Raw genomic sequence first — 24,737 nt, 5'->3', positions numbered from 1 at the left:
AGGTACATCTTCTCAAGCCTCGCCTGAAATTGAAGAAGTATATAAAAAAGCATATGTATGTATTTTTTTTTTATTGATTTATATTGATTTTTTTTTTTTTTACAGCCAGGGTGCAGGAACGATATTTTTTTTTGTCTGTATGTTATTAAAAAATTTATATTATTATTTATAAAATCAATAAATAATAGATATTACTTATACAAATGTATTATAAATAATATATTATTGACTGAAATTAATTATTTCAGTTATTAGTTACTAATTAAACCAAAGTGGAAAAGAAAAGAACCTTCCAACTGAAATGGTAAAAATGTTAACGTTATAAATACATACACATAAAGCCAAAGGGGTGTTGCGTAATCGAACTCGCGACCTCTCGCACCCGAAGCGAGAATCATACCACTAGACCAAACACCCTTCGATTCGTATACGTGTCAGATCAATAAAATCCATAATTATCATCAAATCACCCCCTTTTCAAGGCTTTACCAGACCAACTGGGCCACAAACCTCATGGCGGTAGCATCCTCATCGGTTCATGTCCTCCACCGCCTCCTTCGCCCACCTCCACCACAGCCACCAGTTCTCCCCTTTGTAACTCCTCTTCCCACCGCCACCACATGTGCTATCGCCGCTAGCATCAGCAGAAAATCTATTCTCCTCTCCAAATATTCAAAATCGCGGCCTCACTATACCACAGTGAAGACCATCCTCTCTTTTCTCTATCCGCTGTCTACTACTGCTGCTTATTCTCTCCTCCTTCCACACTCTCTCTCCACATCTTCACCTAATAAGTCTCATTCCTTGGAAGAAGATGAAGACGATGATGGCGAAATTGAATATGCAAAGGAAGATATTGATACTAGAATTGAAAGCTTGGAAGTGGGGGACGCTAATGTTGTTATTAATACTAGTGATGGGTCTAGTAAAGAAGGTTTAAGTAGAAGTGGTTTAAAGGTACCGAATTTGACAGTGAAGGAAAAGAAAGAATTAGCTTCCTATGCGCATGGATTGGGCAAGAAGCTCAAGTGCCAGTTAGTGGGCAAGTCTGGAGTTACAGATAATGTTGTTTCTTCTTTTATTGAGACCCTTGAAGCTAATGAGCTTTTAAAGGTAAATGGTTTAGTGGAATTTCTCTTAGCTATGAACTTTAACTTTGCCACTGTTGTTAATTTTTCATTTATGAAATGGATGATTGCTTTCCTTAGGGTTTACATGTTATGGGTCTTTATATATGTATATCTATATTTGTATTCATTTCTTGGACATTGGAATCAGTGTTATCAGAATCTTAGTATTCACGATTCGAATAGTAGGATTCGATTCAATTTTCATGCTTAAGGGATTCAAACTATTCCAATTGCTTCTCATGCCCAAGGATTCTCTTACCCAACAAAACAAGTGGAAGAGTCGATGTAGAGAAAGAAGAGCAAGAAAAAAATAATTATATTAGAAGATGAAGATGTTGAAGAGCTTAAATTTGGAGATGGCAATGAATGAATATGGATTTGGATAGGAAATTTAATAGTTTTACTTTGTTTTTGTTTTAAAATTTTAACGTCATAGTTTGATATTTTGAACTTGGCAACTACACAAGTCTTTAGGTTCTCTCCCATTTTGTGTTTAGTACATGATTTAGAATTGAAATTTAGAAGTACATTATTTGCCATGAAATTTTTAGTATCTTTTGATAAAATTAATGTAATTATATCCATAAATGTATGTATGTATATTTTTAACTAATTTTGAAACTTGATTCTTGATTCTTGATTCTCGACTCTAAAAATGGGAATTTCCATTCTCAATTGACAACTATGATTGGAACATTAGGGAAAGCCTTGTTTTATGATTAGTTCCCTGGTGGAAGAAAGTTCTCCCTTCAATTTTATTATTATTATTTTTTAGTATTTTGGGTATTGATTCTTGATGGAGGAATCTCAATTCAAGTGCTCTTCAGCTCCTTCTGCTGGGAGCTACGAATGTGATTAGTAGTGAGATATTTTATTCAAATCAATTGACACAAAACTTACAGGTAAAACTACTCGTTGATTTTACTTTGTTCTGGTATTAATTGGTGTTTTCTTTTAGCTAGTTAGCAGTGTTGATTATATAGTGGGTATATAACTAACTAGTTGTGATTCACAAAATACTATGGGATATGCTAACATTTGGTGGATTATTACTACTAAAAACTGGGTTGGTCCTGACACCGTTGTGATGCATATTATAGTCTCACTTGGTATGGCTTGAAGCTACTTATTAGTGACAACACAACTGTTGTCCATTTTACTGTTGTTATGTATTGTATAATCAAATAAAAGTTTTTATTCTGAAAGTTTGGTGTATGATGTTCACTAGAGGCAACCAAATTGTTGTGTTCACCAGAGCACAGTAAATAAGAAGAAGAGCTGATTTAAGTTGGCATTTGCTAAAAGTTAGTGATAGAGTTCATGAATCATTCCCTTTTAGCATATTAATAATTCTCCTTAGGCTTGTTACTAGTCTACAAAGTGATAAAACATAGTCATATATGATGACATCTCAAAATCATTTGCTAATCATTGTTTGAACTTTTCGATTGTGCAAGCATTCAAAAGGACTAGGTGAATAGCTGTGGGTGTGCACTGTTTTTTCATTTGTTTTTGTATTTGTTGTAAGCTATGAACTGACTATTATGATACCACTTTTGATTGGGTTACTTAAGAGTATGGAATTATTTGGTGTGCAAGTGAACGCTTACATGCCTTGAACAGATCAAAATACACCGGAGTTGTCCAGGAGAGCTAGAGGACGTGGTTCAAAAATTGGAGGCAGGAACTGGGTCAGTGGTGGTTGGTCAAATTGGTCGGACAGTGATTATATACCGACCCAGTCTCTCTAAATTGGAGGCGGAGGAGAAAAAGCTACGTGCACGTAGAGTTTTTGTGAGAAAAGACTCAAAACTGAATCCTGTGTCACTGGTAAAGATCATGAACGAAAGCTTCCTTTCCTATAATTCGTCTTTCACAATTGTTTCAATTCAGATGCATTATTGCCTAACTTGGAAAGTTGAGAATTTACTGATCAGCTTACTGAAATTGTAGCCAACAAGAGTACAAGTACCAAGGCTATCTGGGCGTGGTCGTCGTGGAAGATCACGAACTGAAAGGACGCAAAACTGAAGCCTGTATCGCTGGTAAAGATTGTGAACAAAAGCTTCCTTTCCTTTAATTCTTCTTTCACAATTGTTTCAATTCAGATGCATTATTGCCTAACTTAGAAAGTAGAGAATGTACTGATTGCCTTACTGAAATTATAGCCAAGAGGACAAGTACCAAGACTATCTAGTGTGTTCGTTGAGGAAGAAGCAGGATATGAATGCTATTTTCTGAAACTATTGCTGGAATTATTTTAGTGCAGCTGAGTGGAACATGACCTTTGCTTCAGAAATATTCCCAAGGCAACAGATTTCCAGAGTTTTTAGTAGCAGATTGGATAATGAAAGTGAACTCAAGGGGCTAGCAGATTGGATAATGAAAGTGAACTCAAGGGGCTACATAATCCACTCTAGACTTCATTTTTTGATAGATAGAGAATGCGTAAAAAAGAGGCCTGAGCTAATTTCACTACTTGCACTTGGATGGTGTTGTTTGCATCCTTGATCCTGAAACTGCAAGGACAATGATTAATGTTAATTGCTAAATTGCATATACTCAGTGTTGAAGGTTATTTCTCCCTTTTTTTTTTTTTTTTTGGTCTTTTGGTAAAGTCAGTTGAACTGATGTCCAAATATGCACTCAAAGACTTGGCCTAAGAATATATTCATCTTCCAATACTTGAAATAAAACATGCTGTGTTCTGGAAGAGAACGTTGATTGAACATAAATGAACCATCTCTTGCATTTCAAATTTTCCTTAAGGGCTCAATTGATTTTTACAACCCAAACTTTAGGGCTTATTGCAATTGCATGCTACCTTTGTTGTTAATTGCAATCCTATTCGACAATTTAGTTGCAATTATACCTTATGGTCAAAGTTGATAAAAAAATGTTGGTTCTATTAGTTTGTATAATAAATAATTAATGTTCAATTTTGTCTAATCAAGATTATATCCCGATGAATAAATAAAATATTATGTTCAATTATCATAGGATATAATTGCGAAATAAGGATATAATAAGAAAAAAGGGGGTATAATAACATTTAGGCATGACAAAGGTCTGGTTTGAGATGACATTTATTTTTTTTTTTTTCTCAATTTTAACTATAGAAATGCAATTGCAACTGAGTTGTCTAATTTGGATGCAACAGTAAAAAAAAAGGATGCAATTGTAAGAACTCCAAAATTTGAGAGAGAAAATCTGAACTCAAAGAACAACATTTCAGCGTAATGCAGAAAGCTTTTGAAATGTAGTCTTCTGATCTAGGAAGTAGTATTTGCTGTGAAAGTACTATATATATATATATATATATATATAAGCAGCTTGAGATATGGCACTTTTGCCTCTCATTTAGGCATTAAAGAAAGATTATAACACTGGCTATTGATTCCTCAAGTAAGAAGCATGAAATTTGAGCAATTGGCAATATCCTGAACTATCTATCATATTAATTATACAAGTTCCGAGTTTTAGCTTTTAGCTTGGAACTATCTATGCAGCTTTTAGCTTCTGTAACTCTTTCTGGCTCAGCTCTTCAGAGAACAGTATGCCATTTGGGGAAAGAAGCCGTTGCAAAGTAAGGAAAAATCGAGCCTGATTTAAAAAAAAGAAAAAGAAAAGAAAAGAAAAATCCGCCTCTTCAAATAATTCAAGGATGAAATTACATATGCAAGAGTGTTGAGGATGCTATTCTTGTCTTACCCATTGAAAGCCTAGGAGTGTACACCAACATCCCAGCAATCCATATCCTTTGCTGTTCACAAGCTGGCAAAAACACCATTTTTAATGCATTAGAGGTCCAAACATGTTTCAATACAGAAAATAGGAGAACAAGAAATAGATATCTACCAAGAGCACTAGAGCACCCACAGAAAAGCATCCACTCATTGACATGCTAAGGTATTTGAGGTCTCGCCCAGCCTGCACAAGCAAACAGCACTTCTGATGCTATTGCATGCTATACACAATGAATATATAAATTATCTTAGAAATCTCAGAAAACATTCAGATTATATTTTAATCATACCAGCAATGTTCCTTCGAAGCTGAGAATGCAGGGTGTCACAGCTAGTGCCACAAAGAATGGTACCAGCACTTTGTGCATCTGCACAGACAGACATAGCAGTATTTAAATAAGTTATCAGATCATTTTTTATCTGTAGCTGTGAAAATGTATCCTATCATTTTGCATCAGTACAGACTTATTACAACTGAAACTGACAATTTAAGCTACCAAAATATATGATTATTTATCCGAGAGAAATGGCTCATTAGACATGTTCAACCTGCATGCCAAAGTACTTTCAAATGGTCTTCAAAATGATTGAATAAATAAAGACAATTTATAGCTGAACTTTTCTAACTTCGGTAACTGATATGATGGAGCTGACTTTCAGCTCAGCAATTCTTGCTTTTAGCTAGTCCTTGGTGATTTGCAGTCACAACACATTGATGCAAATCTGAAATCTTTATATAACAATAATTGATTATGAAAACTGCAGACAAGCTGCATTTTGTACAATACTAAAACAAGAACTAACCTCCTGGATGACCCTTTGGTCGGATGTGAAGATATTAGGGAACAACCCAGGAACAGATGTTCCAACAATCGCTAATAACAATCCAAGTAGGCTTCCAATGATCACCAGTGATTTTAGCAGCATTCGAGCCTGTTATATACCACAAACCCTGTAAAATACTTGAACAAACAAAAAACATGCATAGAGCTTCTTCAAAGTAGCTATTTCCCGCAAAATACGCATGGAATGTGTTGTATTCTCACTGGTTTTACACCACTAACCTTTGCCAAACTTCGATTGACTCCATACATCAACTCAGGCATAAATGATTGTGCAGTTTGAGAAAGAGGCTCACCCCAAACTGTACATGTCATGAATGCTTGAATCATGACCTAGAATAAGAGATTATACACAACCATCAATTCTCAAATATATCAACTACAGGACCTGGAAAAAGTAACAAGGATGAGCCTAACTAACCTGATGTGCAGCCAAGCTCAGTGTGCCCATCGATGTAGCAAAATATACAAGGAGAGAGTAGAAAGCCACCTAAGACATCCAAATTGTTTCTCATATATGATATATATGCAGAAGATAATCATAAGAACATAGCTAACTATAAACAACCTTTGACATCATCATTACAAACACTGGAGCAGCAAGCCTAAATATTGTCATGAGATCATCGGGTGATGGAACAGAGAAGGCATATGCATTATATCCCTTCTTGTTCAGTGAATCAAGCATCATATAAGCAGCAATAACCTGAAATATATACTGGTAACTCAGCAACTCAAACAATGGATGAAGCCCATGCTGATTATGGTATGAATCAATTGATTATCATACTTGTGATGCCATTGTTGCCCATGCTGCACCAGCTATACCGTAGTCTAGAAACCTGCAGAGGACTATATCACCAATGCCATTTATAGCACTGGCAACTGCCAATGCCTTCAAAGGTCCCCAGGAATCCTTCATGCCCAGGCTGGGAAATCAGAGAGCAAAACAATATTAGTTGGCTCAAAAGAATTTTATGAGGCAAAGCAAAAAATTAGCAAGTCAAGAGCCATCATACAAGAACCAAATTAAGGGGCTGCCAACTCATTTAGCAGATAATGCATGGGAAAAGTATATTATATTTCCACCTTGCACTTTGAGCAACCCATCCAATAAGAATTGCAGGCCATGCTAAACCTCGAATCTACCAAAGAAAAGGAAAGATTTAAAACGTTAGTATAAAACGTTACCCTACCCATTATGTGTTTTCCAAAATAATGTTGTTATTCTGTTGGTATGCACAAAAACAATATACTACAGTTCAGCAATAGGGCAAAGAAAAATATGGAAATACAATGGTTTTAAAGAAATGAACCTGGACATATGTGTTTGCCACAGGGACAATATGTAAATTGTTGTAACCTGAAAAAGCTGAAAAACAGAAAGAAAGAATAGAAAATTTATCAGTTTCATATTGGTCTCAGCTATTTCTCAAGCGCAGGTTCTTTTTACCCATTGTGTGGCATATGCACAAGATTGAGAAACCAAACGCAATTAAACTTAATTTTTTTTCAAAAAAAAAAAAAAGACACAAAAGCTGTACCGGTGTCCATTACCAGTTAATACTGATGCAGCAAAGAACTTGGTGAACAAAACCATCAGGAATCCACAAGTCAATGCAATAAATAGCAAGACAGATATTTGATGCTGCACTTCATTTTTATCCTGCACATATTGGGCATAATCAAACAAACTGCCCTTACATAGAAAATCGTGTAGTAACTAATCTTTAACTGAGGTAGAAAATAAAAAAAAAAACAGGAAAAACAAATATCACAAGATATTCACAATAAGCGTCAAGATTTACAAAAATGTGCATCAATTACTTGATGAGATCATTCATAGGCTATACTGAAGGATTTTGAAATCAATGTACAAGTGGTAGCTTTTAATAGTTTCTCAGAACATTCATGTCAGCTCCATCATGCTGCGTCAGGTAATTTCACATTCAGCATAAACAGACAAAAAGAAAAAAGAAATACTAGATACTCTTGAATTGATGACTTAATTTAATGCAACAAACTATGCCTTATGTGAGATAAACGCATAAGAATCTAACCTGTTTGGCAAGGGAAGTGGCGACCATATTTGATGTCGAAATTGATAGGAACATGAACAAATAACTCATATTGTCACACAAAACTGTCCCAGGACCTATCAATCCACAAATTTACTGTCAAGGCATATCTATTACTCTCTATTTCTTAATTGAGAAAACTAAATTTTGGAAAATAAATAATCCACATCATTTTACATCTATAATGATACTATCATAATAAGGGTCTAAACTCTAAACAATAGCTCATTTACAATCTAAACAAACTCATATAATAATTTCTTGAGTAACCAAAACAGGTTATACTAAAAACCCAGAAAAATTAAAAGGAATTATATTTATACCCAAAGCAGCAAGCTCAAGGGAGCTTCCTTGGCCAATAACAGCAGTGTCAATAAGACTCATCAATGGGCCACAAATCCAAAGACCTGTGGCCGGAGCTGTAAACATTATAATTTCTTTAATTTGCTGCCATAAGCTCTGACTCTCCAATCCCTCAATTTTGACATCCTCTCCTTCCTTTTCGTTTCCAAAAGAGAGAGAATCTGAAGCAACACTAACATCATTTTCACTGACAGTATGATTATCCACAAGTTCTTGGCTTTTACTTATGCAAGGAGTGACGAGCACTCTCTTTCTTCTTGCTTTGACAATGGTTAAGCTTGGACATAAAAAAGAAGTGGCCGGTGTAGCTAAAGAAAAAGGAGGTTTCTTGAAATGGATTATTAAAGATTTAGAGAGAAATTTGGGTTCTTGGGTATTGAAAGGATTGTGAGAAGACTGAAGAAGAACGGAGTGAATATGCATTTTCTTGAAACTGAAAACTTGGAGTGGAAAAGGGAAAATAGGAAGACAAAAATGGAGAAAAGAGCGGATCAGGACAGTGAGGCTTCTGAGTTATGTGTGCACATTTGGGATTAGAACTAGGACAAAGGACAGCAGTTCGAAGGAGGCAAGAAAGTGAGTGATTAAGGAGTGGTTTCATTGTAATTTTGAGTTTTTGAGGAAAACAACAAGAAGCTGGGACTTGAAAGAGAGTTTAGAGTTTAGAGCCACAGAAGAATAGTGCACATGTCATTCCAAGTTTAGAGGAAACATTTTGCTAAATTAGGATCGCACATTAATTGGAGATCCGACAGCTCACATGAATTTGTATTTGCCTGTGACCATTGGAGTAAGTGTACCAAATTTGTACACGAAGTGCTGCCTGATCCTGATGTGAAATGAAATCTGCTGACTCCACATCCAGTTAAATCATAAAAAGTATTTGCTTTATATGACGTATGTTCTTTTTATTGATTTGATTGAGTTTAAGATTTCACGTCATTTTTAAAATAGTTTAATTTGATTTCCATTTTACTCCATTAAATTTACTTTCTTTTCAATTAAACAATTTAAATGGGCCAAGTAATACTAGAGGCTCTACGTAACATGGGATACCTCTCCCATTAGAGCATCAAATCAGTAAAAATTCTTGTGATTGGAAGAAAAACTAAACTTCTGAATATTATGTATCGAATCTAAAGAATTGCAATGGTAGTTAGTTCTGTCTTAGAAAGTATTTTTCTTTCCCGTAGATTTATCTAAACTGATGGTTCTTCCGTTCTATTTATTGAGCTTAAATTCCCAAATGCAATGGGGAGAAATTTCAAAATTTGCTAAGAGGGAGAGATAAAGAGAAGTAATTAACTGAATTAATAATAAAATATTTTTATTAATTTAATTCTAATTGATAAAATTGATCATCCTGCTCGAATAAGGACAGCTTTGGGCCATATCGTAATCATCCTATTTGATGATTACGAGTAATATGAAACTTACAATTGATATCAGCTGTGAAGAAAAACACATCACAGCTTGAGTGCAGATTGCTACTTTGCACAGATTGACTCTCCAAAAATTAATGAGAACTCAATATCCAGATTTTTGCAGCTCAGGTCCTAGGTAAGGATTACAAACTTGATCTCTTTGTAACACCTTAAATTAAATTAACTGGCTGTCAGCTTCTCAATTTTATAGCGGCTCAAGTCTACAGAGTACAGTACGCCATCAAGTGAGAGAAGTCGTTGGAGGGCAAGGAAAAATCGAGACTGAAAAGAATAAATTTGCAAATTAAAATTTTTCAAACACAAAATGCTTTAATAATGTCCTGCTGCATTGTTAAACTTACCCATTGGAAGCCTACAAGCGCGAACCAGCAGCCGACCAGACCATATCCTTTGCTGTTTGTAAGCTGGCACCAAGTAAAATAAGTGATCATTAATAAAGTATGGGGAAATGGAAAAAAAAAAAAAAAAAAAAGGATTGAAAGGGAGACGTAGATCTCTACCATCAATATAAGGGTACCAAAGGAAAGACATCCTGTCATTGACAAGCTAAGAAATTTGAGATCTCGTCCAGCCTGCACAGACATAAACGTAAAGATGCCAGAACATAAGCTAGCATGAATTTGCACATCTTCTCTTTCATAAAGCATAAATCCATAAGCATGCTACACCAAACTTAGAGCTTTACTACATCAATATCAAACTATTCAATTGTATAATTTAGATTTTCGTGTTTTGTTTTGTGATCTTGAAAAGACCAACTTTTCCTGAATATCACGTACAGTGCATGCATATCTTCTAATTGAATTTGGTCTTGTCCCTGAAGGCTGGAACCCTGAAACACTAAGGCTATGACTGGTAAGCAATAATAGAATGCAATGTTATCTACAAATGCATCTCTTTTTTATCAGCTTTTTTTTTCTTTTTAAGATTCTTTGATACAGAGGTTCTGAGTCGATATTTGAAAAGAAACTTCAAAAGAAAAATCCTGTGTGCAGAATCAAGAGAGTCGCACATTAAAAGCAAAGTTCCCCCTAATTATCTATGATTTTCATAATCTCCTGGTTAGGCATAGCTTACCACAGTGACGAAGTACTATTCCCATATTGACAAAAAAAATTTTTTACTTATATTTTGATCTAGAAAATTGGATGCAAGTACAATCAATTATAAAAGAAATATCTACAGAAGATGTTCAGATATTTTCTCAAACCAGACATACCATCAATGTCCCTTCAAGGCTGTGAGTACTAGGTGTCACAGCCAATGCCAAGAAGTATGGTAAAAGCACTTTGTGCATCTGCATGAAGACAATAGTTGATATCAATGAATAAATTCCTAATTTGCAGTGTCTACTATCCGATTCCTAAACCGTTAACTTCAATGCATAAAAAAATACTCTTCTAGTTGAATTTCTTAGCATTATTTTCATTTATTAATAATTTATAAAATGTTAGATTGAGAAAATTAACAGCTCTCAAAATCCAATTGTTACTCACCATGGAGGATCTCAAAACATAAATAGAGTTGATAGAATTCAATCTGGTGCTATATAAAATAAGGAGCACACATGAGCACCTTGTGCTACATATGATTCAGTACAAAGTTGAAAATGGACACATAATGGTTGATTATATGTTATTGAATAAAGAAACAAACGGACCAGTAGCAGTTCCTTTGCTCATGATACCATATTACCACAAAAGTTCTAACACAAAATAAGTGAAAAAAAAAAGAGCAAAAAGAAGTGCTAACCTCCTGTATAACATTTTGATCAGGTGTAAAGAGATTTGGCAAGAACCAAGGGACAATTGTTCCAATGGCCCCCAACAATGCTCCAAGTGTGGCTCCAATTACCACAAGTGACTTTAGCAACATCCGTGCCTGTTTCAAGTTATAGATCTTTTAGAACGTGAACAAGCGAAACCTAAAACTCCGCAACACAAATTATCAATCATGCATTCCTAGATACCATCAAGAGAATAGAGTAGTTTTTCTTTTCCCATTAGAACCTACAAAATCTCTTTGCTTGCCACACAAATACAGTAGCAGGTGCTGTAAATATCACGAGTTTGAAGCATCACTTACTTTTATCAAACTTCGGTTGACACCATAAATCAACTCTGGCATAAATGATTGTGCAGTTTGAGAGAGAGGCTCACCCCATACTGTACACATGCTGTACGTTTGAAGCAAGACCTAGAGTGAATTTTTTAATTGTCAACGTATATAACCATCAGCTTTGTTGAGAGAGGGGAAAACTAGAAGTATAAGCATATCTAACCTGATGAGCAGCTACAGAATTTGTGCCCATAGCCGTAGCAAAGTATATAAGGAGAGAGTAGAAGACCACCTAAAATATTTGAGAGTCTTTGATTACTGAATTAGGAACATTGGGTAGATAAATGGAACAGAATAAAGTACAAATGTAACCTTTGACATCATTGTTACAAACACTGGAGTTGCAATCCCAGCTATCATTGAAAGTTCATTGAGCGTCGGAATAGAGAAAGCAAATGCATTGTATCCTTTCTTGTTCAAAGCTTCAATCATCATATAACCTGCAACAACCTAGAGCATATGTAGTAAGAGGAAAACCAAAAATAAAGCATGTGTATACCATTTTGGATACGCTTAATCAAGGAAGGTTAGGCATACTTGAGACACCATTGTTGCCCATGCAGCACCAGCAATCCCGTAACCTAAGAAACTGCAGAGGACTACATCACCAACAAGATTTAGAATACTGGAAACTGCCAAAGCCTTCAGAGGTCCCCAAGCGTCTTTCATGCCAAGACTGGACAGAGGAAAAAAAAAAAATTCAAATGGAAAACAAACCAGATGTACAGTTCAAAATTTTTAAAAATAACCATAAGAAATAATAAGTCAAAATCTTGAGTGCAAACAGACAAGTTAACATTAGAGATTTTAGGCATTAGGCAGATTAAAAATCATGACCATTAAATGTTTGAGATACATTCAAGATAATCTCTCTCAAAATAAGACATCCAATTTACAAGATCACCACAGTCCAAGTCGCGCTGTGCAATTCCACAGAAAGGTTTCCTAGCAAGGTCTCCAATTGACTCACGTGGACAAAGAAAAGAAGGAAAATCTATAGGGTTGCCAAAAAAAATTTGCTAGGAAAGGGAATGAACAACAGCACCAAATAACCATTAATATCTGACAAAATAAAATTATGCAGTACAAACAGAGATGGTGGTTACATGAGCTAACCAAGCAGAACATAAATCTGATACAGGATTCAAGCATAATGTAACAAGATCAATGCATTGTTATGTCATTCAGTACATAAAGCATGCAAAGATACAGCCTAAAGCACACAACAGTTTCACCTTGCACTTTGAGCAACCCATCCAACAATAACTGCGGGCCATGCATAGCCTCGAATCTGCCAACAGGAGAAAAAATTACATTCAGTTAAAGGTTATTGAAACAAAGAAATTAGAGTATAATATACAATAATTCATGATGAAATTGATACGATTCAATTACTGCAACAGAAGAATATCATGTACAGGAATGCTATATCAACCTAAATGATAAGCACTTCACTGATTCTTATATCTTTTTAACAAAAAAAAAAAATATATATATATATATATATATATATATACACACACACACACACATACATATATATATTATTCAAACTAAAATCCAAATTTTTGTCTTAATTATTCTGAATTTTTCCAAAATACTGGACCAGAAATGAATAACTAGTATCTTTACTATTATGCACCAACTTCATATGCTGTAGAGATTTAGCAGAAAATCATCCATAAGAATTCTCATTGTTAAGGGTACATGATGATTAACTGTTGCATCTGTCACAATTTCTAAACTAGTAGTATCACACATTAAGCGGATAGTCTATATAGCCAATATACTTTCCAGATAATGAGCATGAGCAATGATGGGATAAAGATCTACACCACCTTAAATAGTCAACTGAAGCCTTAGTACAGAGTACTTAATATACGCCCATCTAACAAACAAACAAAAGGAAATTTTGAAGACTTAATTTTTATCATCTTTTCTTTTCAGTAAATTTATACTAGGGTGCATCAAAGAAAAAGGACCATGAGGGATTTATCAAGAAGATCATGAACCTGAACATAAGTATTTGCCGCAGGTACAATATGTACATTTTTTGGTCCTGTAAAAGCTGAAAAATACAAGAAAAGCAAATTCATCATTTGTTGTGTTAGTGATTCTAACTATATAAGCAGTGTTAGAAGCACAATATGACACAATAAAAGAAAAGAAAAAAATGAAAGAAAAGAGAAAGAAATTCCATCTTGGTGCCATGTGGAAAAAATCAAAAGCTTTACCAGTCTTTATTACCAGTTAATGTCCATGAACCAAAAAACCTTGTAAACAGAAACATCAAGATGCCACAAACCAACCCCACAAAAAGAAGGATAGATATTTGATGTTGTACGTCATTTTTATCCTGCACAAATATTATCTAGTGATAGTTACAAAAATTAAACAGAATATAAGAGAAATAGTATTGCATAAAATATGTCAAATATCCTTAGAAAAAGAATAAGAGGTAGTTTTCTATCTAAGAATATAGCCGTTAGGCTTTAATTACCCAATATAGTCGTTAGGCCTGAATTACCGAATAAGTCCTTGGTCATTTATGATTAGGTACTTGGCTAATTACTCATGAGTTACTGTTTTATTATATATTCTATCATCTAGTTACAAAGCAAACTAAAACCAGAGCAAATAGATGAGTGACAAGGTCAATGTCCATCACATGGTTCAAAAAACAACAATAAGAAAACAAGACATAGCTACTCTGAAAAAGAGAATAGAGCCAACATGCAATATTGGCAGTAGGAAACGATGAAATAATGACAGAAAAGAATAATATCCTGCTAAAAACACACATGGAAAATGTGCAAATAATCAATTCTATCCCTCCATGCTAGGCTTATGCTGACAACTGACCTTTTAAAATATTATCAGCTAGGGTCTACAGTGTGAAGGGATCATTATGAACCATATATCATTGGGAATGAATCTGGTTAATACAACTGATTAGGATGTTAGGATATGATACTAGTCTGAAGCTTAATTCTCAAACTGTTTTTAACACTAAAAACCAGACTTGGAATTTGTAATCAGTGTTCTCAGAATCTTATGATTCATATTTCGATTCAATTTTCATGCTAAACATTCGAATCATATGGGTGAATCGGAATCTTTGAGCCTTATGATTCGAGTCAATTCATGCCCAACAATTCTCTTACCCAACGAAACAAGTGGAAAAGTCAATGAAGAGAAATAAGAGTAAGAGAATATAGTTATATTAAAAGATGAAGATAATGAAGGGCTTGAATTTGGATATAATAATGAATGAATTTGGTTTTGAATAGGAAATTTAACAGCTTGGTGGTTTTACTTTGTTTTTGATTTAAAATTTTAACTTCATAGTTTGATATTTTGATTTTGACAACTAAACAAGTAATTAGGTTCTCTTTCATTTTGTTTTTAGTACATGATTCGGAATTGAAATTTATATAAATACATTATTTGCAATTAAATTTTTGGTAATATTTCGACAAAATTAATGGAAACTATCCATAAATGTATATATATTTATTTTTAATTAATTTTGAAAAGTTATAACGAATCTTATGATTAGATTAGATTCTTGATTCTTGATTCTAAAAATAAGAATTTCGATTCTGAACATGAGAGTTCTACCTTTACTGTTGCATAAAGAATGGAAAATCATTCTAATCAAAACACGCAAACATACAGACAATCTTTGTAGATGAATATCATCTTTCTAATTTCTAACGGGCAATAAGGAAACATGTATGGTCCACTATATCATCAATGTACCAAGCAGCTACACATAAAGGCAAAAACCATGCGCACACACATCAAGTAAGCTTGAAAATCAAACTGGCAACCCTGAAAAAAGATCAAACCTCCAGTATGACCCCCCAAAGCTATGCATATCACCATTTTAACTTTTCCTAATTGCATCTTAAGAATTATTTTACTTCTTAAGAGCAGTCAAAATTTGATCAAACAATGGGGGAATCAAACCTGTCTGGCAAGGGAAGTTGCAATCAAATTTGAAGTGGCAACTGAAAGGAACATAAACACATAAGACATATAATCACAAACCACTGTCCCAGGTCCTGCCCAACAAAAATCACAATTCAGCCAATTTACTTGCACTGGATATTAACTCAAGTAAAATTCCCCAAGATTATATATAAGAAAGAAAAAAAGCTACCTAAAGCAGCAAGCTCAATGGAGCTTTGCTGACCGATAACTGCAGTGTCAATAAGACTCATTAGCGGCCCACATAACCAAAGCCCCGTAGCAGGTCCTGTAAACTTTACAATCTCCTGAATTTGGTTCCATATACTTTGATTCTCTAATCCATCTCTTTTGACCTCTATTTCTACTGTTTCTCCTACTTCTTCTTCTTCTTCTTGAAAGGACGAAACTGAAGCTATTCTACTATCGTTTCCGCTCTCAGATACTGTATCATTATCAAATGCTACATCTTTGCCAGGGCTAATGCAATTGCTCGTAAATCGATTTCTCCGATGCTTTGCATTCGAAAGGTGTAAACATGAAGGGAAACGAGAGCCATGGATGCAAGGAGTTAGCTGTTTGTTAAAAGGAAGTGAAGGTTGAGAATAGTAACGCTTGAAATTAGGGTTTTGAGGAGAAATTAGAGAAGAAGAATGAAGACTTAGGGCATTGATTTGCATTGTGCTGTTTTAGCTAAAAATTGGAATTGAATTGAATTTATTTGAAATTGAGGAGCGAAGTGGAGAGAAGAGGCGTGTCGTGCTGGGGTTTTGATTTGTTTTGGCTCGCTTTTTCTTTGGGGAATTGCTATTTAATCCTTATAATTTAATAAAACTCATAAATTAGAATCTCTATTGCAAATATGACTAATAGTCTTTTTTTTTTTTTTTTTATTGTTCGATTAAATAATAATTTTATTTACCTTTCTGTTAATTACCATGAAATGTTAATTTTACCATTAATAAAATTTTTAATTTTTTTGCATGCCGCCATAAACTAAAGGTCTCTAAGTTTTTTTATTTTATTCTGAATTTTATCCATTCTAATTCATAAATAAAAACTCATTGGAGACAATAAGTCATTTTTATATTTAGATTAAATTATCAGATAAATTTTAGTAGTAAAATTTACTTTTTTTTTCCTTATGAAAAAACAAAAAATATTTAATTGAATTTTTAATTAACTAAAAAGTTTTAAAAAATCTTAATAAAAATAACGTTTACATTAAACCTACAGTTTAATGCAAATAATTTGTTATATTTATAATGTCAAATTTAAAATTTAGAATGTAGTTCTGGAACACATTAAATCTATAATTTTAACTTAAGCTATCATTGTTATATGATAATGCCACGTCTTATGTCTTAAAAAAAAACTTTTCAGTTTGAAAGTTAATAAAATAAAATGATTATTTAGTTGACTTCTAAAACAGACGTTATAAATTTTATAAATTATAAGGATTAAATAGTAACTGCTCCGTCTGTTTCTTGTACGCACCAGCAACCCATCATTGTTAATGTCCAAAATTGTTTCATGTGGAAGCAATGAAGTGGATGATACTGAGTGGTTAGGTTTGCTCGAGAGTTCACATTTCAATTTAAACGGTCTATTATTTGGACAACCCACAAATATTCAGACTAATAACCAAAATTATCCTAAATTTTGTAAGTTTTTCAAAATTTATCGCAATTTATGAATTTTAATTATTTTATCCCAATTTCGCAATTTATGATATAATTATCTCCAATCTCAAATTGTTGAGTTCTCTCCCTTAGGCACACCATGTACACGAGAAAAAATAATACCAATAAACGATAGGTAATTGCAGCGAAATACTTAAATTAAATTCGGATTTAAAACCTGACATAGTTAAAGTAGGTCTGACAATGATTTAATTTCAAATCAGAATCAAATTAAGACTGAATCGATCAATATTGGCACTGCATTATGGTCAACAGTTGTAGTTTCAAACCGTACTGAAACTGTATTTTAATGTTTGGTTTTGTTTTTTTACTTTTTGTAACCAAAATCAATAGTTTTGATTTAAAATTAATTATTCCGGTTTGAAACTGTGAAAAAATATTTTTTAAAAACTTCTAATTTGTTTCAAAATATTTTAAAGAACTCCTAAATTTGTTTCTTATTTTATTACATTTTCTAAAATATATTTTAAGATTTTTATTAAATTACTTTAGTCTTTTTCAATAATTATTATTATTATTATTATTATTATTATTATTATTATTATTATTATTATTCAAGCAACAAAACTAAAAAGAAAAAAATAAAAGCTCGAAAAGATTATGTGATTTTGGTTCCAAACTACAACAAACCATAATAAGTGGTTTCAAAATCATTTTAGAAACCGTGTAAAAGCGATTCAATTATGATGTCATCTTTTTTTTATAATTGAAACCCATAGTTTTAAAATTGAATTTTGAAAAATTGATCAAGCATAACCAGATTTTGCTCGAGTAAAACTTAACTCTAAAATAATCTAATCACAAAATCTCCCTTTCTCTTTGTTTCTCAGGATGTTGCAATTTAATTATTTACAAAAAATACTATGAGCTATAAAGTATTAAATAAAAAAGTGAAGCAATTTACAGGTGATAATTTTGAATATAAAATTATTTTTGAAAACTTAAAAATGTTATGACATAAATGCATTTAGACCAAAATTCCAAATGCAATGTAACGCCACTTAGATCAGCAATGGTGAAATTGAAGACTATCACGCATTCTTCTATGCATACATATTGCTTATTCAGATGGGATTTTGGAACTAAACAATGTGTTTACCATTCTTTACTAGGATAATAAAACTCAAACCCTGGCTTTTTTTTTTTTTAAAAAAAAAAATCACATTAGTAAATTACAATTTATTGTACCCATTCTGTATTTTTTAAAATTGAGCTTAGTATTTTAGATTTGGGCTTAAATTTTATTTAATTGGGGCCCAATTAATATTGTTTTGAGTAATTGATTGATTAATTAATTTTAATTAAATAATTAATTAATAAAATAAATAAATAATAGACCTATGGTTGGGAAAAAGGAGAGCAACTGTCAAACAGTTATTCACCTCGTAAAGAAAGTGGAAATCAAAGTAGTCAATGAGGATAAACCTGTGGAGCCTACAAAAAGAGTAAGAGACCGAACAAAAATGAAGAAAATTCTACGCTCTCCAACGAGTCAAGCAGTTTAATTTCAAAGCATCGTCTTTTATTTTTTTTTTTTCTAAACGTTGTAAATCTACATTAAATTATAAACACTCTTTTCAATACAAGCAAGCAATTTATTTACAAATTTCTCTGCTCAAATTTATTTTAAATTACACGGTGAAGTATTTACCGTGGATCCAAACCCACGGTCTAGAAGTCAGATCAAGCGTATTTTATTTTTTCAATTGGTGTATTTCATACACTTGGCACGCCCGCAATTTATTCACAAATCAAACTGTCAGTCAGCAAATTCGTTGCTTTTTCCACTAAAGCAACACAATTTAAACTAATAGAAATTGAATTAGAGGCTAGCATAAAATTTAATTTATTATATTTAATATTTTTTTTCTGAAAAAATATATGATATGGTAAAATTGAAAAATTCACTAAAAGCTGCGTAACTACTTTTAAAAAAAAAAAAAAAAATCATATATGAAAATGTTAATAAAATTGATTCCATATCAGATATATTATCTTTTAGGAAAAGAATAATAATAAAATATTTTGTCACCAGTCCACCCAGGCAATTCAATATTGTCATTTGCGATAAGATTAATTATAAATTTGGTGTCCTAACGTTGTCAAATTTTCTATTTTATTTCTGAAACTTAACAAGCTTTAAATGAATAATCAAGAAGCAAAATTGCCTCAAATCACATGGTGCATGATAAAACTACCCTGCGAACAAATACAAAGGCATAATCAATTCCTATAACAATTCACCAAGCAAAATCATTCGCCTTTTGGTTATATGATAGCTACTAGTCTAATTGAGGCATCAGAGAATCAAGACAACTTGATCTTTGGCAACTAAGACCAAAAAGATGTGCCTATTTGTGATGATTAAGTGCACATAGATTTTAGTCCTGGGATTTTGCAACACAAACCGAAATTGGTCCAAGCAACTAAGCTGCTTTTAGCTTCCCAAGTTTGTATTCGACAGTTTCTTCGGAACTGAGTATGCCTTTTGGAGACAATAGGCGTCGGAGAGCAAAGAAAAATCGAGCCTGGGAGAATTTGTGTGGTTTAAATTAAATTCCATTAACCAAAAAAAAGAAAAAATAAATTAGCCTTTGAAGGTTGAGGTTTGTTCTCACCCATTGGAATGCTACAAGCGCACACCAGCAGCCTTGCAGACCATACACCCCCTTGCTGCTTGCAAGCTGGTTATCGGAAAAGATGGAGATCGTTATTAATGCATGTATCGAGAATAATTAGCAATATGGAGGAAAGAAATAAGCCTAACCATTAACAGAAGAGCACCCAATGAAAAGCATCCACTCATTGATAAGCTGATGAACTTGAAATCGCGTCCAGCCTGTGCAATGAGTACAAGAGAAGCAACATAAGACCAAGTATGTTGATCAAGAACCCTCAGTGACAGTCTTGAAAATAGCAGAAGCAGAATTTTATGAGCCATTATATTAATATTGGTTGCAAACAAAAATTCACAGCTTTAATCTAAGGAGGGTGTATTATTGAGAAATCAAATATTTGCCTCTAGGAAAATAAATTTGTTGTCGAAGGCATTGAATATGACTCTTCACTTGAAAACAGAAAGTATAGAATCCAAGTTAAAGTGAGAAAAAATACCAGCAATGTCCCTTCGAGGCTGTGCGTACAGGGTGTTGCAGATAATGCGACAAAGAACAAAATTAACACTTTGTGCATCTGCATTGACACAAAAAATGAAATATCAAGCAACGTTAAATACATATGATTCATTATCATATATTTATGCAAAGATTATATATCCACGAGTATTTACTTGTCTACTGATTGGTTTTCCTCAACTTGGTTATAAAATATATAGAAAGTTGTTAACAAACTAACAATTTAAATTATGAAGAAGTAAAGTGCAAATATGTGTTTTGCAATTTCTGCAATTGTACCTTCCTAATTCCATTTCTGGAAACAATGAAAAGAAGAAAGAAAAACAACAGACTAATTCACCCTCTTAGGCCACAATTGAACAAAAGATAAGAAATCCAGAGTTAGACGTATTGCCTCTTACTTATGCAGAGCATATAATACATGAAAGTCAGTTTCCAGGGCAATTTTTCTGAAAACTTGCAAAATAAGCATATAATACGTGCAGTTTTTTCCTTAATGAAGATATGATAACAGACATTCAAATAGGAAATAAAGTAGTTGCAATAGCTTAAAAATGGAAGGCAACCTCTTGTATGACTTTAAGATCATGAGTGAAAATGTTGGGGAACAGCCAAGGAATAGATGCTCCAACACTTGCTATTATTGCTCCAAGTATAGCTCCAATAATCATTAGTGACTTGAGCAGCGTTCTAGCCTGTTTCATTGCTTATACCATGTAGATCAAACCAAAATCCAATGTTCATAATTGTAATATCATCAGTAGATGACATAATTATAATGAAAAAACAAAAGAAACAATTCTAGACAACTGATATTTTTTTCCAGAAAAGAAATGGGGGAATATATAACCAGAATGAGCAGTTACATTTTTTTTTTTTTTTTGTTTCTTCAGTTAATTAGGTTCCTACTGGGTCTCAACTCACCATTTCAGAGTCCAAGAGATGATGTGATGACTCACAGTAGTGATATCAATATGAATATAAATATTACTAACCTTGTCTAAACTTCTCTCGACTCCATACAGCAACTCAGGCATGAATGATTGTGCAGTTTGAGAGAGAGGCTCACCCCATACTACACACATGCCATACATTTGGATCATAACCTGGAAGAGTAATAAACTGTCAAGTAAATTTTATTAATTTCTTGCAGCTAGAAATTAAATGCAAGTACTAGCAAAAATAAAACCAACCTGATGAGCCGCAACTGTGAATGTGCCCATCGCTGTTGCAAAATATGTCATAAGAGAGTAGAAGGCCACCTAAAACATGAAAATGTCCAAAAAATAAAAGTTAGAACCAAATTTGAGAAGAGAACAGCTATAGAAAATTAAAATTAGAAAGAAAATTCAACCTTTGAGAACATTGTTACAAACACTGGAGCAGCTATGCTGAATATTTGCAAAAATTCTTTGGGGGATGGAATAGAGACAGCGAAAGCATTATATCCTTTCTTATTCAAAGCTTCAATCATCATATAGGCTGCAATGACCTGGATAAACGTAAGTATTAAGCGGAAAAGCAGGACAATTTCTGAACTGGAGTCAAAAAGAATGAAATGATCATATTATGCATACTTGTGATGTCATTGTTGCCCACGCTGCTCCTGTAATACCATAGCCAAGAAAACTGCATAGGACTAAATGACCAATGGCATTCACAGCACTGGCAACCACCAAAGCCTTCAAAGGTCCTACAGAATCTTTCATGCCGAGACTGAAAGTTGAAAAAAAATTGAAAAAAATCAAAATTCAAACTAAATAAGGCAGGGTGGTTCACATTTTAAAACTAACAGGAATCTAAATTCATTTGTACAAAGAAAACTTCAAAGAAACATGTGATTTATATCTCCACCTTGAGCTTTGAGAGACTAATCCATAAAGAACTGCTGGCCATGCTAAGCCTCGAATCTGCCAACAAATGAAGGTAACTAGTCAAATCCCACTATCAAGACGTAAGCAGAGGAAAAAGTTCCATCAGCCAAAATAATAGTAGTTGAACGCATTACAACAACTATCAGATTTGAACAACATTTCTATAATGTCATTTAATACTAAATAAAAATAATGATCAAAAGTAAGTGCGTTTTCATAACAGCATGTTGATGTTGCTGCAAAATATTTGTCGTCGTGTTATTAAAAACTTTGCATTACAGGGATCTTATGCATCAACTTATAGTACTAATAATTCTGGTCCACAGTAAGTTTTGTCTTTAGTTGTAGATAGAAATTAATATTATTCTTCTTCTTTTTTTTTTCATTGAGAGGGCATCAAGCTGAAAAAAACTGTACTTAAAAATTAAAGTTGAAGAAAATGTACCTGAACATATTTGCTAGCTACGGGTACAATATGCACATTCTTTGGGCCAGCAAAAGCTGAAAAATTGAAACGAAAAATTGTGTCATTCGATAGATATCACTTTTTCTGTTGCAATTATCAATACCTGTGAAATGGTGAAAAATAAGAGGAGTAATCAAGAGCTGCATTAGTCTTTATTACCAGTTAGTGCCCAGGGGCCAAGAAATTGTGTAAACAATAGCATTAAGATGCCACAAGCCAATCCAATAAAGAGCAAAATTGATATTTGGTGTTGTACTTCATTTTTATCCTGCATCAATACCATCCAGTTAAAAAGAATGCAGGATAGAAGATAGAACAGAAAAACGATAACTTATTCCATAAAATGATTATCCACCATGTATAAATATAAATTGCATGTATAAAAGAAAGTTAGAAAAGAAATCACATATATTTATAAAGAAAGAAGAAACTTAAACGAATCAATGACAATGAGGATAAAGAATAGAAATGGGTTTTCATAGCCTATCACCAGCGCACGGAGTACATTTTTTGTTGAGAACAAGCAGGATTTAATAGAGTCGAGGGAGGGAGCATTCCGGTCTGCATTCTTACACTATGAAGCAAGTACTTGACCATTGGGCTACTAGTCCAATGATAGTGACCATTGGGCTACTAGTCCAATGATAGTTCACAGAGAACACTGAAGTCATCTTTGGTTTGAGTAAATTTAACGAAAGGAAATTCTGCAACTACTTGAAATTTTTATAAAATTTTAACAATATTCAACTCACAATGGCTATGCCATTATCATTTCATCTAAAAATACCAAATTCAGCAACAAATTCTCTTTAAAATTAAATTTTAAATATCACAAGTGTCCAACAAACTAACCCGTTTGGCAAGTGAAGTGGCCACCATATTTGAAGTAGCAATTGATAGAAACATAAAAAGAAGATTCATATTATCACAAAACACAGTACCTGGACCTGTCCATCCAAAATCCCATTAAATCCGCAAAAGAATTGATAACAATTTATTCAAAAACAGGAAAAAAAAAAACCTGCAATTAATTAATTACCTAAAGCAGCAAGTTCCGTAGAACTTCCCCGACCGATCACAGCCGTAGATATAAGACTCATCAATGGCCCACATATCCACAACCCGGTAGCTGGACCCGAAAACATCATAATTTCCTTCATCTGCGTCCATATGCTCTGGTTTTCTAACTCACTTCTCTTCAACCTAACAGCTTCAACTTTATCGTCACCATTATTATCATTTTCACTTAAAATTTCAGGCTCTGTATTGAGAATTTCTTGATCGGAGCCAATGCATGGAGTTATAAACCGATTGATGTTGCGATTAGAACTTTGAAGTGAAAGAGAGGTGTGTAATGGAGTTGAAGGTGGCAAAGACAGAGGAGGCGACGGAGGTGATTTACTGAAGAGAACTGAAGGTCGAGAAATATTTTTGAGGTTTGGATTTTTTAAAAGAGGAGTGTGGAAAGAGAGAGACATTGTTTTGATTTGCATTTTCTTCTGAAATTGCAGAAGAAAACCAGAGACAGATAAAAATATGAAAGAAGAAGAAGAAGAAGAAGGTAACAGTTTGTGTACGTTAGAATTAAATGTTCTTTAAAGAGCGAGTTGGCGGCTAGAGCTTGATTGGCTTCTCTCCTGTTATATTCACATCTCCTTGAGCGAGTCCTAACCATCGCATCTCTCTTATTTAGTGTATGGAACCGGAGAGAAGCCATAGCCAAAATTCAGCGGGTCGGCTCAGTAGCCGCCAATTATTCTCATTACGAGTACAAGCTACTTCCCTTTCTCTTTCCGATGCTACCTAACTGCAAAAAGCTTTCGAAATAGCAGATCACAACGGCAATTCCAAGTCAAAACGACAGCC

The 24,737-nt window shown here is 33.5% G+C and overlaps 4 protein-coding genes across 8 annotated transcripts; 1 reads left to right on the top strand and 3 right to left on the bottom strand.

Moving 5' to 3' along the window:
• The first annotated feature begins 462 nt into the window (after positions 1 to 462).
• On the top strand, positions 463 to 3,708 carry LOC105630102 (RNA-binding CRS1 / YhbY (CRM) domain protein). 3 transcript variants are annotated; one of them, XM_089726531.1, is made up of 4 exons: positions 463 to 1,113; positions 2,754 to 2,960; positions 3,084 to 3,175; positions 3,400 to 3,708. In XM_089726531.1, the coding sequence occupies exons 1-3, from the start codon at positions 514 to 516 to the stop codon at positions 3,159 to 3,161; spliced, it is 885 nt and encodes a 294-aa protein (XP_089582657.1). In that variant the 5' UTR covers positions 463 to 513; the 3' UTR covers positions 3,162 to 3,175; positions 3,400 to 3,708. The 3 variants fall into 3 exon arrangements, with proteins under 3 accessions (XP_089582657.1, XP_089582653.1, XP_012067188.1); XM_089726527.1 differs by having other exon boundaries at positions 3,395 to 3,708; XM_012211798.4 differs by having other exon boundaries at positions 464 to 1,113; positions 3,299 to 3,708.
• Positions 3,709 to 4,497: 789 nt separating this feature from the next.
• On the bottom strand, positions 4,498 to 8,833 carry LOC105630101 (protein DETOXIFICATION 46, chloroplastic). 2 transcript variants are annotated; one of them, XM_012211797.4, is made up of 14 exons: positions 8,120 to 8,833; positions 7,779 to 7,873; positions 7,276 to 7,384; positions 7,035 to 7,090; positions 6,808 to 6,863; positions 6,509 to 6,647; positions 6,287 to 6,424; positions 6,140 to 6,208; positions 5,941 to 6,051; positions 5,681 to 5,809; positions 5,167 to 5,244; positions 4,989 to 5,060; positions 4,842 to 4,904; positions 4,498 to 4,733 (listed from the first exon to the last, which is right to left on the bottom strand). In XM_012211797.4, the coding sequence occupies exons 1-14, from the start codon at positions 8,580 to 8,582 to the stop codon at positions 4,632 to 4,634; spliced, it is 1,680 nt and encodes a 559-aa protein (XP_012067187.1). In that variant the 5' UTR covers positions 8,583 to 8,833; the 3' UTR covers positions 4,498 to 4,631. The 2 variants fall into 2 exon arrangements, with proteins under 2 accessions (XP_012067187.1, XP_089579818.1); XM_089723692.1 differs by lacking the exon at positions 8,120 to 8,833 and adding an exon at positions 7,546 to 7,646.
• A 627-nt stretch (positions 8,834 to 9,460) lies between these two features.
• Positions 9,461 to 16,479, bottom strand: LOC105630100 (protein DETOXIFICATION 46, chloroplastic). Its single transcript, XM_012211796.4, has 14 exons — positions 15,888 to 16,479; positions 15,695 to 15,789; positions 13,970 to 14,078; positions 13,735 to 13,790; positions 12,958 to 13,013; positions 12,260 to 12,398; positions 12,035 to 12,172; positions 11,886 to 11,954; positions 11,690 to 11,800; positions 11,357 to 11,485; positions 10,824 to 10,901; positions 10,105 to 10,176; positions 9,946 to 10,008; positions 9,461 to 9,865 (listed from the first exon to the last, which is right to left on the bottom strand). Exons 1-14 carry the CDS (start codon positions 16,372 to 16,374, stop codon positions 9,764 to 9,766), a joined length of 1,704 nt encoding a protein of 567 aa, XP_012067186.1. The 5' UTR covers positions 16,375 to 16,479; the 3' UTR covers positions 9,461 to 9,763.
• A 3,017-nt stretch (positions 16,480 to 19,496) lies between these two features.
• On the bottom strand, positions 19,497 to 24,675 carry LOC105630099 (protein DETOXIFICATION 46, chloroplastic). 2 transcript variants are annotated; one of them, XM_012211795.4, is made up of 14 exons: positions 23,911 to 24,675; positions 23,724 to 23,818; positions 23,031 to 23,139; positions 22,851 to 22,906; positions 22,386 to 22,441; positions 22,109 to 22,247; positions 21,886 to 22,023; positions 21,725 to 21,793; positions 21,527 to 21,637; positions 21,098 to 21,226; positions 20,512 to 20,589; positions 20,165 to 20,236; positions 20,016 to 20,081; positions 19,497 to 19,925 (listed from the first exon to the last, which is right to left on the bottom strand). In XM_012211795.4, the coding sequence occupies exons 1-14, from the start codon at positions 24,362 to 24,364 to the stop codon at positions 19,824 to 19,826; spliced, it is 1,674 nt and encodes a 557-aa protein (XP_012067185.1). In that variant the 5' UTR covers positions 24,365 to 24,675; the 3' UTR covers positions 19,497 to 19,823. The 2 variants fall into 2 exon arrangements, with proteins under 2 accessions (XP_012067185.1, XP_020533581.1); XM_020677922.3 differs by lacking the exons at positions 23,724 to 23,818; positions 23,911 to 24,675 and adding an exon at positions 23,309 to 23,514.
• Between the last annotated feature and the right edge of the window lie 62 nt (positions 24,676 to 24,737).

Source organism: Jatropha curcas, chromosome 1 (genome assembly GCF_041381405.1).
Source record: "Jatropha curcas cultivar XTBG-Jc1 chromosome 1, XTBG_Jcur_1.0, whole genome shotgun sequence".
Classification (NCBI taxonomy): domain Eukaryota; kingdom Viridiplantae; phylum Streptophyta; class Magnoliopsida; order Malpighiales; family Euphorbiaceae; genus Jatropha; species Jatropha curcas.
The sequence above is the reverse complement of the archived record's forward strand: the minus strand, read 5'-3'. Positions and strand labels throughout refer to the sequence as shown.

Coding starts and splice junctions, on each gene's coding strand:
- LOC105630102 (XM_089726531.1), top strand. CDS start 514: ATGGCGGTAGCATCCTCATCGGTTCATGTCCTCCACCGCCTCCTTCGC. Junction 1,114..2,753: donor AAGCTAATGAGCTTTTAAAG/GTAAATGGTTTA, acceptor TGCCTTGAACAG/ATCAAAATACACCGGAGTTG. Junction 2,961..3,083: donor AACTGAATCCTGTGTCACTG/GTAAAGATCATG, acceptor CTGAAATTGTAG/CCAACAAGAGTACAAGTACC.
- LOC105630101 (XM_012211797.4), bottom strand. CDS start 8,582: ATGCATATTCACTCCGTTCTTCTTCAGTCTTCTCACAATCCTTTCAAT. Junction 6,648..6,807: donor TGGGTTGCTCAAAGTGCAAG/GTGGAAATATAA, acceptor CTGATTTCCCAG/CCTGGGCATGAAGGATTCCT. Junction 5,061..5,166: donor GCTTCGAAGGAACATTGCTG/GTATGATTAAAA, acceptor TTGCTTGTGCAG/GCTGGGCGAGACCTCAAATA.
- LOC105630100 (XM_012211796.4), bottom strand. CDS start 16,374: ATGCAAATCAATGCCCTAAGTCTTCATTCTTCTTCTCTAATTTCTCCT. Junction 13,014..13,734: donor CGGCAAATACTTATGTTCAG/GTTCATGATCTT, acceptor TCCTGTTGGCAG/ATTCGAGGCTATGCATGGCC. Junction 11,801..11,885: donor ATTCTGTAGCTGCTCATCAG/GTTAGATATGCT, acceptor AATTCACTCTAG/GTCTTGCTTCAAACGTACAG.
- LOC105630099 (XM_012211795.4), bottom strand. CDS start 24,364: ATGCAAATCAAAACAATGTCTCTCTCTTTCCACACTCCTCTTTTAAAA. Junction 21,638..21,724: donor TCACAGTTGCGGCTCATCAG/GTTGGTTTTATT, acceptor TTACTCTTCCAG/GTTATGATCCAAATGTATGG. Junction 20,082..20,164: donor TGGGTGCTCTTCTGTTAATG/GTTAGGCTTATT, acceptor TCCGATAACCAG/CTTGCAAGCAGCAAGGGGGT.